This window comes from Hesperophylax consimilis, chromosome 13 (assembly GCF_061612785.1).
Source record: "Hesperophylax consimilis isolate HC1 chromosome 13, BYU_Hcon_1.0, whole genome shotgun sequence".
Taxonomy (NCBI): Eukaryota; Metazoa; Arthropoda; class Insecta; order Trichoptera; family Limnephilidae; genus Hesperophylax; species Hesperophylax consimilis.
In genome coordinates this window covers 31,872,024-31,885,823 of record NC_142848.1, presented here as the reverse complement: position 1 = coordinate 31,885,823, position 13,800 = coordinate 31,872,024, and the positions used below count along the sequence as shown (strand labels likewise).

General features: G+C 37.6%; 1 protein-coding gene across 2 annotated transcripts in view; it reads left to right on the top strand.

The window, feature by feature from the left end:
- The window catches only part of Tsp (Thrombospondin), a 50,891-nt gene that overhangs the window by 17,728 nt on the left and 19,363 nt on the right, over positions 1 to 13,800 (top strand). For both annotated transcript variants that reach the window (XM_089639012.1, XM_089639013.1), the window contains exons 3-4: positions 4,938 to 5,087; positions 10,870 to 11,075. In XM_089639012.1, coding sequence (XP_089495138.1) covers positions 4,938 to 5,087; positions 10,870 to 11,075 — 356 coding nt within the window. The remainder of the gene's footprint in view (positions 1 to 4,937; positions 5,088 to 10,869; positions 11,076 to 13,800) is intronic.

Sequence of the window (13,800 nt, the reverse complement as noted above, 5' to 3'; positions counted from 1 at the left end):
GGATTAGACTGTAGCTTGCAGATAAGCCAAACATATGTTATGATGGGGTTGGGTTATTCAGGGTTTTCCAATTAGAGGTGTTATTTTGATATTCAATCGTAAAAAATCAATGGTTTCGTTGCTTGTGTGGCACGTAGCGCCGTCTTGTTGAAAGTAAACATTGTCCAGATCAATATCAATATCCAATTCCGGCCATAAAAAATCATTAATCATCTCTCGATAGCGCAATCCATTCACCGTAACTGTTGCTCCAGCCTCATTTTCGAAAAAGTAAGGCCCAATGACTAACCCGGACCATAAACCGCACCAAACAGTCACACGTTGAGGAAAGAGAGGCTTTTCAACAATAACTCTTGGGTTTTCCGAGCCTCAGATGCGACAATTTTGCTTGTTGACGAAGCCACCGAGATGGAAATGGGCCTCATCACTCAAGATGATTTGCATTTGATTCACTCAAGTGAATTTTAATAATTTCTATGCGTTGTTGAAGCTTGTATCGTTCCATTTTTATTAATGACGTAGTTTCTACTTGTCAAATGTCAAAAAATTACAGCTTCAAAAGTAACTTCTACTGAAATAGCGGGCTATTTAAAATAACACCTCTTGTTGGAAAACCCTGTATTATGACGAGTAAAACCACATATGAGCATTAATGTAATTTGCCCTATGCATATGAGTCATGGTCGTCAAAAGATCGTAACCGACATAGTTTTTACGATACGATCTTCTCATTTTTGAAGGATGCACCTAAGACTGTGCACTCTGAAGTCCGAAGTAATGCATAATCGTGTGTTTTTAGTTTAAAAATTTGATCTCTTTAGGACGGGGTGTTTCATAGAATTTGAACAATTCATCAAATTTCAAAGTTAATTTACGAGTTCTGAGAATGTCCTATTCAATTTCTGTTATTGTATCATTATAGGCCAGATACTTGACAGAATTGAGATAATAACATAACTTGAAAAGAACTTTCACAGAACTTGAAAATTAACTTTGAAATTTGAAGAATTGTTCACATTCTCCGAAACAACCCTTTCCTTAGAAATATTCTAATGTTAATTTTGTTAGTTTAAAATTTTTAAATGGAGCAAAAATCTCTCGACGAATTCTTTAGTTGCATTTAATGATACACTGCGCATTTTTTTATGCCTGTAACATATTAAATAACAGAAAAAACGTGTTTTTAATAATTTTGCAATTTTTTTCCATCGAGGGAAAACAGTTAGCGTTATAGTTAACGTTTCGGCATAACAAATCTACAGATATTATCTTAAAAATAACTTTTTTTTGGAACTTAAAAACTTAAAGAGTTAATGAGAAATTTGTTATACGAAATTGGGTAAATCGTGGAAATATTTGTCTTTTACGATGTCTTGATTTTTGGCAAAATAATGTTGTTTTTAACAGTAGGTGGTACGTTTAGTATGATCTTCTTAAGATTTCAGAGTAATGGCGTGAGGCTAGTTAATTAGTATGAATGAACAGCCTAATTATTCATTAATTCAATGCACATTCCTTTATTTCTTTCCATGAGAAGAAGATGACCGCAGTATGAAACATCTGTTAAATCAATTACCTACTTAGAACACGCTGTAATGTCATCAACATTGTGACAGATCGCATGTATTATTACTGTTGTCTACATTTGGGTATCACATTATTAATTCATATTAGTATATCTAACTAATTCATTTAACACGAAGGTATGTCTCCTCGTTAGATCATGTTTGTCGTTCACGGACTTGCGTACAGATTACCTACTTAGTCTACCAGGGCGATACTGTCAGTATCTTCCTGGTAAAAGACCACCATTCAGACGCGAAACGCCACTTGCTTTTCTTTGTTCCTTTCTCATAATTCGCGACTCGGCTCGCGGAAATTTTACAACTTATAAATGACAAATAAATGCATTAAAAATTAACGAAGCTGCAATGATGGTTAGAAAGGGAGATATCTAAATACAAATGTTAGAGGGAGCGTGCTCATATTAAAAAACGAAAATAATTAAGCGAAAATGGTGAAAATATTTAATTAAACACGACTCGTTTGAAATAGAGCAAAAATCTCTCGACAAATTCTTTAGTTGCATTTAAAGATACACTGTGAATTTTTTTATGCCTGTAACATATTAAATAATAGAACAAAACGCGTTATTAATAATTTTCGGAACTTACTTTGCGATTTTTTTTCTATCGGGGAATTTCATTTAATTAACGTTTTGACATAACAAATGTATATATATTATCTTCAAAAATAACTTTGTTTTTGGATCTTAAAAACTTAAAGAGTTAACAATCTTGTTATAAATCAGTAGAAATTGGGTATGCGTAGGCTCAAATATCTTACACACAGCAGGGGTAGAGGATTAATTCACAATTCGATTAATTTTTTGTAACATGCATTTAGTAAATTGATGTAACGACAAATGGAAAATATTGGTGTCTGAAAAGATATTATTGTATTTTGTGCACGTCCTTCTGAAAAATGAATGTTGTGTGTAGTTTGTTTTTGGGTGTGGGATGTGGATAGCGTGTATTTCGAACTGGACATGAACGTTTTCCAGAAAGCAGTCGTTGTAAACAGCGTTGTGGATGATTTTAAATAAGAATTTTTGCTCGGATATTTCTGTTCTATCTTTTAGTGTTGGTGGTTTGTGGAGTGCTAATTAAATTGTAGGTGGTCGAAAGGATTACAAGACTGATGTTATTTTGCACACTTCATCTTCAAAACGAGAGGAAGGTCACTGTGTACATTAAGATCTCGAAAAACTCTGGGTTAAGCCCTGGAAACGTTCAGGTAGTCTCTACATAGTATAAAATAAAGTCACTGTCCGCGCCTGTCTGTTTGTGCGCTTAGTTTTTCTAAACTACGTAACGGATTTTGATAGGGTTTTCACTATCATTTAGACAATTTCTTCCGGGAGGTTTATGTATATAATACATGCATATTATATTTGTTGAAAGTAGAGAAAAGTCGATGTTTTGTAATCAAGTCGTAAAAATATATTTTTGGGGGCTTACATTGTCAACGCTGACTTAACCTTATGAGATACATCAAAACAATGTACTACGGAAGTGTACATCTTAAAAAGTCCTACAGAAAAATCTTCCACTGTATATGTCTATCTCCTAAGGATAACTCCCATAAACGCCGGGTATACGTCAGCTAATATAAAATAAAGTCACTGTATATCTGTTTGTGCGCTTAGTACTTCTAAACTACGCAACGGATTTTGATTGGATATTCACTATCATTTAGATAATTTTTTCCGGAAGATTTTCATATATAATACATGCATATTGTGTTTATAGAAAGAAGAGAAAAGTCGATGTTTTGTATTCAAGTCGAAAAAAATGTGCTTACATTTCTAAAGCTGGCTAAACCTTTGGATACATCAAAATTATGTACTACGGAATTGTATATCTTTTAGAATATACAATTTGATAGGAAAATTCGTGACGGACTTTTCTGTAGGCTATTTATAACTCTTAAGCATAACCCCCGCCGGGTACACGTCAGCTAGTTAATAAATAATATGATGAAATTAACCTTTGAAAATCCCTAACCATGCCAGGTGCATTAAATCGGGAAACAATTCCAAAATTCTACGGTCGTGGTATTGTGCAGGGTTTATTTTTAAATCGTGCCAAGTAATTTATCAGGCCGGTCAGTCCTTAAATAACGGTCTGGGCAGGTTATTGGTGACTGCCCTTGTAGGGCCTGAACCTCCTTGTAGGGCCGCAACGGTACAGAGCACGGGACTGGCGCTTCTACTGAGAGGTGACAAGATTACAGATGCGTCACATCTCATCACAAAGCAGCTCTGATGAACAACAGGTTGGGATGCATTGTTGAATTACTGATTCAATAGACAGGGCCGGACGGATTGAATATTATAAATTAACTGTGATGTATGGTAATTAGGTTGAGTAGTTAATCGGTAGATGGCGGTAGACATAAAGTCTTTGCAAGCAAGGCAAGCATTTGCGCGCTCAGAGATTTACCTACCCTCGGATAACGCACAGTTGTAGCTAGCCAGAAAGGTTATTGTAACGTAAATAAACAGTATTATATTAAGAACCTTTTACTGACTATAAGAGTTCCCAACACCCGAAGTCTGCTTAAAAAAAGGCAGATATAACAATAACAGAAAAAATATGTCCGTGCGTCTGAAATTAGATATATGTTCTTTTACTTTGGGTAAAATTGATCAAAAAATGTTCTTTTCCAAATTCGGACAATCTTTATTTTGTCTTTGGGGATGCTGTGTAGAGGAGTCCAAAGAAAGGAAAGGAAAATCTGGGAACGAAAATGTAAGAGGGGTGACAGATGTATGAATCGATCCCTCCCACTGCGGCGCATGGCGTTGAGAGATTTCAGCTGGAGAGGTCGAAGGATCTCCATCAATCGGCCTCTACGGATCCGGCCCGCCACGCAGTTAATGGATAGAGACATCCGTCGCCAACCTCGCCCCATGAACCTTGCCCCCAAGCCCAAGCACTTGGGGAGACCTATGGTTGTGGTGTTGGTTATCCAATAAATGGATATCAAAAGCCAGTCAAAACACTCAATTCGTGGAGTCTCTCAGTTAATTGGCTGAGATCGATTACGCGGTAACTGATAATTAGATATCTTCGTTTCAGGGTATATATTATCCAATCCAGACCGCTCGCAATCGCCGTCGAAAGTACATACATTGGTCTACGTTCTTATTTTTGACTCTCGTCGAAGGTACATACTTACATATGCCAAACGTCAAAATTAATTCCACTCTAACAACGACTGGGTCGAACCACTCGTTGTTCGGGTGGAATGACTTCATCGAGAATCGAGGCCCTGGCCTTATGTTCGTTAAATAAGGCAGTTTGCGTCCTTTTTTATGTTTTCAACCGAAAAAATATCGCCGAATATTAATTGATGTATTTTTCCTATTCCAGTGGCCACAGCCGAACTGGAGGAAGCCATTAAGCAGGATGAGTTCGTTCTATTGGTGAAAGGGAGCAAATCCGCGGGCCGCGGCCCTCTGTTGGAGATGAAGTTCCCTGGAGAGATGAGGCATTACACACTGACGCAGGAGGAAGATACAGGTACCATATAAACCATTTTGAAGCAAGATGGTGAAGGCTGCGACACTGCACTCTGGCGGTAGAACGGCGAACCGAATGAATCGAATGATAATGAAGTCCTTCTTTTTACCATATTTTTTGGGAAACATTACGTGCATACATCAAAATTTATCTAATACTGGCGCAAAATCGTGAAATTGTTCCTATATTAGCAGAGTTAAATCGAGCACTTATTTTTTTATGCAAAGCCACGATATAATATTTAGTATCATATTGGATTGATTTTACGTAGTTTTTATGCGAGCTTAGCAATTCGATGCGAAATCCTATTTTTTTTTTCAATTTCCAATTTTGAAAATGACAAAAATTTTCTATTTAAAATATTATATCATGGGTAGGTACCTTATCGCTTGTTGGAATTCTTCATACAAACATTACCATTTTTGAAAATCCGAGTTCTATAGTTCTTATTCAGAACAGACACACAACCGAAATTAGTATTTTTTTATAAAATAGGTACATCATGCAACTACTATCCATAGTTTGTTCACTGCCAGCTCGTAAAAATAATTTTGGGCAAACACTTTTGCAAGTTGTTTTCTGAAAGTGCCTACGCAATCTACACATATTCAATGTATACTGAAAGATATCAACTTACTTCGGAATATATTATAACCGTGATGATTTGCAAGCAAACAAGCGCTGAATCTCATTTCAAAATACGAACGATAAGGCGATGCAAGTTCTCGACAAAGTCGACCAAACCTAGATATCTGTAAATGTACTAAAACTAAACTTTTCTTATAACGTAATGAGCAAAACCTTCTTGCCTCCCCTCCATTCAACATCTCATATCTTCTAAGACTGAATTCATAATGAGCAACACCTCCTGCCTCCCCTCCATTCAACATCTCATCTACTCTAAGAATGCATTTGTAAGATTGTAAGGAGCAAAACCTCCTTGCCTCCCCTCCACTCAACATCTCATCTATTTTAAGACTGCATTCGTAATGAGCAAAACCTTGCCTCCCCTCCATTCAACATCTCATCTAGGTACTCTAAGAATGCATTCGTAATGAGCAAAACCTCCTTGCCTCCCCTCCACTCAACATCTCATCTATTCTAAGACTGAATTCATAGTGAACAAAACCTCCTTGCCTTCCCTCCATTCAACACTAGCTTATTGTATGAATGTATGCTCGGTAAGAATTCATGCCCTTGTAAGGCAAGCTATTTATTCTGAGACTGCATTCGTAATGAGCAAAACCTTTCCTCCCCTCCATTCAACATCTCATCTTTTGAGACTGAATTCGACCCCAATCTTCCATTTAATTTTGATATTTGCAAATTCAAACAAAATCAATATACAAATTCACAAAAATTTATGAGGGGTAGGTATATAATTTGTAGGGCTAATGGACAGTGGCTTCCGCCGCCAACCTCGTCCCATGAACAAGCCCCCAAGCTCAAGCACTTGAGAATACCTATGGCGGAGGTGTTGATTATTCAATAAACCTGTTTCCAAAATTTGAAATGATGGCCTAGAACAGACACCATTGAAAGGTGAAAGCCATAAAAATTTAAAAAATAATAATTAAACCTTAAATTGAAATATTTAATCATTGAAGGCAATGATAGCGACTCTGAAACGAAAAATTTTGACATAAAAATCAGAAAAAGATTCGGCGCATCTAGATCGAATAAGCTCAGTGGTAGAGCAAAATCCCAGCAAGGATGAGGTCCTGGGTTCAATTCCTAGATGCGACCAAATCTTTTTATGTTTCAAATTTTTATTTGAGAGACTCTAATATTGCCTTCAGAGATTAAGAAAACAATTTAGATAATTATTTGAAATCATTCTGGCCAGAGGCGGATTTGCAGTCTTGGCCGCCGTAGGCCCCAGACCATGTAGCCGCCCCTTTCTCAGTACCCATCATATTGACCAGGAGTATCCAAACTTTTCAGTAAGTTCCAGGGTCAAAACCGTTTTAATTTTCCTGCCATTATCATTCATGGTTCATGGGGTGAGATTTGTCCAGGTCTTGGCGGCGGATACGTCTGCCCACCTGCTGCGTGGCGGGCCGGATCGAGAGAGACTGGGTGAGGGAGGCCTTTTGACCTTTCCAGCCGGACTATCTTGACCCATTGCCTTGCACCGCAGTTGGAGGGATGTATTCATACGTATGTCACTCCTGGACACACTGATCCCCAGATTCCTACCCACCCCTCATACATTTTCCTTTTCAGAACTTCCTATCCTTCCCTTCCTTAAAAAGACCCTCCACACAGCATCACCTAAGATGACATAGTTCGTGAGGGAAAATATTTTCCTCAAAACCTCCTGTGTGGAATTAATGTAAAAAAAATACGCTTGCTAAATTCGCTAGTTCAATTACTGTATAATTGTCGATTGTCGCAGGTGACATTGGCGGGCCGTTGTTTGGAGACCCCTGATATAGACTATAGACTACATAATGAATTTACTTTATTGACAACTTTTATCGAAATCTATAATAATAATCTTATATCTAATTTCCGCGTTTTTTTTTATTACATCCTGTTGTTTATTATCTTTTTCTTTAGCTCGCTTGCGATACTCAGCCCCACTTAACCTTTTCTTTCCATCCATATCTAATTATGCGAAATAACACTTTTTACGTGAGGTATCGTCCACGTCTTGTAAAATATTTTGATTTTTGTTAATATTGCAGTACATACACGTCGCGTCGCGAATACCTTTAAGATATTAGAAAAACGCTCGTCAACTTGCTGCAATTGCTGTACGCACACTGGCATATGACTGGCATACTGACCACTGCCGGCACTGACTGCTGTCGCCTGTCGCGAGCGGGTGCGTATTTCCAATCCCTACGCGGGTTTGTTCCTCTGGAGCGATTTCGGTCGAAAAATGGACAACGGACCACTTTTATTTTTCTGCGATTGATTTCGGTCCAAAAATGGACCACATTTCCTACCATTCGTAAAACATTTATTGTAATTATTTAAAACATTTTCTTGGCCAGCCGTTTATTTTAACACGGAGCTATTGCAAATTGCAATGCTATATCTATTTTGACCATAGATTTCACAAATCCGAACTCCGTAGGCTACTTTAGAACAATGCTAAAAAGAAATAAAAATCCTTTGCCTCTTAATCCTATTCCTACGATCCTACACCCCCCCCCCCCCCCCTTTTCATAGATTTTAACTAAAAATATAAATATTTTAATTTTTTAAAGAAAATACATTTATAATGTCACACTTTATTATTCACTATCATCAGTGGAAAGTTCATAATTGGCATAAATAACATCTTATTATTGTATTATTTTATAATCTCTGATTTATTTATTTATTATAGCTTTTGTAAGGTGATTAAGAGAGTGTTCACACAGAGCTATAATATGCGTGGGATGGCGTATTTCGGCATATCGCTCGCCGTACATTCAAAATTGGAAAGTATGGCGAGCGATATGCTGAAATACGCCATCCCACGCATATTATAGTTCTGTGTGTGAACACGCTATTATGCATAACAATACCTAACGCGGTTCAGTCACTAGCGCATATATAAATACGCGAGCGGGCGAGCGACGGAGCATGATAGGTGTGGCGAGGGCGGCTGCGGGGCGTGGGGGCGCGCTGTGTGCTGTGTGTGAACACGCTCTTGCATATCGCTATTTCGTACGTAGAATATTTAGGTACTTAGGAAGTAATTTCTTGTTATCATCTGTAACTTTTTTGTCACGATTGGCCGCCCCTAATATCTGGCCGCCCTAGGCCCGGGCCTACATAGGCCTAAGGGCAAATCCGCCTCTGATTCTGGCCATTCCGACCCTGTTAAAGATTTTAAATTCGTCCATAATAATTAAACATATTATTTGTTGACTAGTCAACCTTTATTGCTTCTATTTACGAGTAGGCGTATTGCAAAATTATTTTGCGGAAGTTTTCGCTGTCCTTACAAGGGCATGAATTCTTACCGAGCATACATTCATACAATAAGCTTAGAATATTACATTTATAAAATATTTAAGTTTTTATACGTATCGAGGCAAATCTATATCTTCAACTTCTAGCAGGAAAATATTACAAAATTTGAGCCAGAGGGTCACAAAATTTAATAAAGTACGCGTTTTGTATAATTCTAGAAAAAGCCAAGGGGTCGAGGAGATGAATCAATTTCAATCCTGTCGCGACCATCGGAGTATTTGAACTTTGAACTAAATAGTACAGGGTTTTCCAATAAGAGGTGTTATTTTGAATAGCCCGCTATTTCGGTAGATGTTACTTTTGTAGCTGTCATTTTTTGACATTTGAAAATTAAAAACTACGCCATTAATAAAAATGGAACGATACACGCTTTAACAAAATCATCTTGAGTGATGAGGCCCATTTCCACCTCGGTGGCTTCGTCAACAAGCAAAATTGTCGCATCTGGGGCTCGGAAAATCCAAGAGTTATTGTTGAAAAGCCTATCTATCCTCAACGTGTGACTGTTTGGTGCGGTTTATGGTCCGGCGGAGTCATTGGATTTTACTTTTTCGAAAATGAGGCTGGAGCAACAGTTACGGTGAATGGATTGCGCTATCGAGAAATGATTAATGATTTTTTATGGCCGGAATTGGATGGTATTATCTGGACAACGTTTACTTTCAACAAAACGGCGCTACGTGCCACACAAGCAACAAAATCATTGATCTTTTACGATTGAATATCAAAATAACACCTCTTATTGGAAAACCCTGTATTAAGTTCAAAGTTCAAATTTAAAGGCCATACTATCGCCCGTATAAGTTGAATACCGCATAGCCAATAATAATCTCATTTGGTGTTTTCAGTTGAACGGCAAAATCCGCATTGATTAGCATTCCAATATTGAAATTGACAAATAGACTGCTTGCACTCGACTAAACCTAGATTCATATCGGATGGTGACGGTTAAACCCCAATAAAGAAGCAAGCAAGAGATTTAAAACAGCTGATACAGTACAAATAATCCGGTGATCCGATATCTCATCAAAACGACAATTCAACACACCTTTAAAAAGTGATATAGAGTCATTACTCTATAATAAAATATATATAGGTACTCGTACTCTAAAGTTAAACAGTATCACAAAAAACTGCATTTAAATTCATTATCTGACAATTGTAAGGTTGTTTGTTCCTCCTGAACATGTTGACAAATGGTTCTTCCGCGGTATTGAAGATTGAATTTACAACGACGATATCAGAATGTGGATTCTGACCAAGTGGTTTCCCCAGTGGAAGCGACCGTGAGGCTGACCAGCGACTTGTTTATAAAAAAAAAAACAAATTCAATAATTGACAACCCATTATACTTTATTTCTATCCATACACCTCGTAAACCAACATTGAGGCAATATCTACCGTATTATTGCTGCAACTCCAACACGGAATCACAATTTTATACTCCCGTTCGCCATATACAGAATTTAGGTTATGATTATAAGAATTTTTTTGACATATTTAACGCATCAATCACTAAATATAAATAGGGCTTAGTATAATTTATAACGGCAAGCAGAACAACAAAATCTAATTAAACAAACTGCCTAGCTCTGCTTCGACTCATTTCAATTTATTTATTCGTAATCTACTATTTTTCCATCTTATTCATTCGGATGTTCTTTGTTAAACAAAAACCCAGCTAGGCGTGAAGTTCAAAATAAATAAAAACAGGCCAAACAGCACTAATTATAAATATAGCGCCGCGTTGATGATGACGATCAGATTATGGTTATCTCTAACTTTACGTTATATTTTCCACTGATTCCAGTGACCGTCCAAAGCAGCGATGAGGCGCTCCGCTGGTCCGCGCCCTCCAGGGGCTCCCTCGGGCTGGTGTGGGCGCAGGGGGCCGAGGAAGATGACCAGGAGGCCTCACTGACAGTGTACCGCGCCTGCAGCTCCCTCTCTCAGCTGAGGGCCAAGTCCTCGCCCAGGGGCGTCTACTCTTCCATGGAGGTGCCTTCTGTCAAACTGGTGAGTGAAAACTTAGATTCTATTACCTAGTTACAGTACCAAGGCAGTGGCGGTTTGTACTCACAAAAATTGGTGGTGCGCTAAAAACTCTATCTTATACGCCAGGTACAGATTTCTAACAATTTTAAACCTACTGGAATTATTCTGTGCGAGCTGTGAACTAAAGTGGCGCCATCTCGGCGACATTTCCGCATCATTCAATCAGGACACATCTTATGCTGAGTAGAGATGGGCGAAGCGGCTCAGTTGAGGGAGCCGGTTCACTGGGTCCCGTTCACCTGAAAGATCCGCTTCAGTGAACCGGCTCGATTGAACCCCCCCCTCCTCCCCTCCATAAATAAAATAAAAATAAAGTTCTTCGCGATAAAAGAATACATACGTGTAGTCGTCGATATTATACAATGGTACAGATATTGAAATCGACCTGTGTTCTACACTCTAAGACAGTGTCCTAAGATGTTTAAGATTCGCTAGTGAAATTTATTTTAATTGTACATTGTGACCGAAATCAAATTGGATCGTTTATTATACAATGTGCTATTTTTATGTTTTGGTGAAATTAAAAGTATTTATTATTATTTTTTTTGGTAAACTAATGTTTAAGACAAGATTTTTTATGCATAACACAAAGGGTAACAATTATTTTATAAGCAATAATTATTAGCCTGAAACACTAGTATATATTGAATTATTTCGCGGATAAGAGATAAGCCGCCATAGCTCAGTGGTCAGAGCTGTCGACCGGAAATCGAAAGGACACGGGTTCAAGTCCCGTTGGCGTCATGTATCTTTTATCAGGAGATTTTTCAATGTGGATGAGTGTTTTAGGCTAATAATTATTGCTTATAAAATAAAAGTATTTAAACATGAAATCATGAGATTTCATTTTTCTTTTATAAAAGTTGCATTTAAAATATTTTTAGGGTTTTATGATTTTTCATAGCAGGTTGCGTCTGACAAAGCTCCCTCCGGAAGAATGAGCTGAAAAGATAAATGTTTTAAAGGTCATTTCTCAGGACTGCGCTTCGTCAGATGGGACCTTGCTATCGTGAGGAAACATTTCGACATTTTTGTTTTGGGAATATTATATATTTCGAAGACAAAATTTTTGCCCAGAAAAATCGATCAATATATCGTATATTTATGATTACATTCAAAGGGGATTCCCAATTTTATTGGAATACCCTTTTATTAGAATGAAAAAATGAAATCGAGAAATCTTTTGTTTTGTTAGGTTTTTGGTACAAAACGTCAAACTTCAATCGTACGGTAATCGTTGAATCACGTTTCTTATCGCTTTTTAGTTTTTTTTACCCGGAAAACATAATTACGAACTTTATAATAGCTTTAATTTAAATTTACCATGATTTCCACAAGAAAAAAGAGTGAAATTTGGAATCATTTTTCTGCGGCTACAAAAATTGTCAGATGTGTTATTTTTAAATTAAAATCTATAATCTATATCAATACTATTGAAAAAATTTCTTTAAATTAAGTTTAAAAAAATCAATTGGTGAATGGAATTAAAATATAGAACAATGAAAATAAACTTAAATCCATTTTAAATTAATTCTGTCCCAAATAAGTGTAATAATAATATTAAAAAAAAGTGGGTGTGTCAAGCCTACGCAAGACAGAAGTGAAACTTCTAGTATTCCTCTCTCTCTATTTTCATTTCATCATCTCTATTTTCTCTCTTAGGTTAGTTTGAAAATTAGAGGTTAAATAATTCAACGACGAAGCATGGATTTGCTTTTTCTAATATTTTCTTATAGATGAATGACGTTCGATTAATGTATAGTTCCAAAAATTTTCAATTTATTCACAAGTATACAATATTACATAAATAACAATATTACAATTAAAAATTACAAAGAAATTACAATGACAATTTACCAATCATGTGCCATTTTCATTGTCAATTTCATGAATATCATTTCCTAATGTCGTGATAATTGGGTTATGGTAACTAAAGTGCGAGATATATACATGAGCACTTAAATCCTTAATGAATCGTGCAAAAACTGCATCGATTGTTGTCCCGTGTCGGGAGAGAACGTTCGTGAGCGGCTCCCCCACCTCAACAAGCGCATATGGTGAGAGAGGGACAGTGAACGGTGAGCGGTGGTGGGGGTACCCGCATTTTCGTGTCGATCCTGACTCGGTTTTACTCCGTCCCCGAATTACGCGCCTAAAGAAGTTTCACTTCAAAAAATTGTGTTGTGAAACAAAATACTTCGGTGTGAGAATAATAGCTAAACGTCGTTCATGTAAGTACTCAATGCCAACATTACTTTTTTACGATTATTTCGATATCAATGATTAACTGAAAATAAACCATGAACATAATATAACTCTTCCTTGTTCCTGTTATAATAAACTAAATAAGTGCCGCCACAACAACTAAAATGTTATGCAAGCGGGAATACCAGTATTATTATGTCGTATATATGATCAATCTGGTCAGTACGTCAGTAGTGACCCGCGAGCCGTGAGATCCGTTGAACGATGTATGCGGATCTTCGTTCGCGAACGGGTGAGTCGGCTCTTCGGGTCTGGCGGGTCACCTGCTCACCGGCTCACCGTTCTCGAACGAGTGAAGCGGGTCACCGGGTCACCGGGTCACCGGCTCACCGGCTCACCGGCTCTTCGTTCGCGAACGAGTGAAGCGGGTCACCGGGTCACCGGCTCACCGTTCCCGAACGGGTGAGTCACTACCGATCCG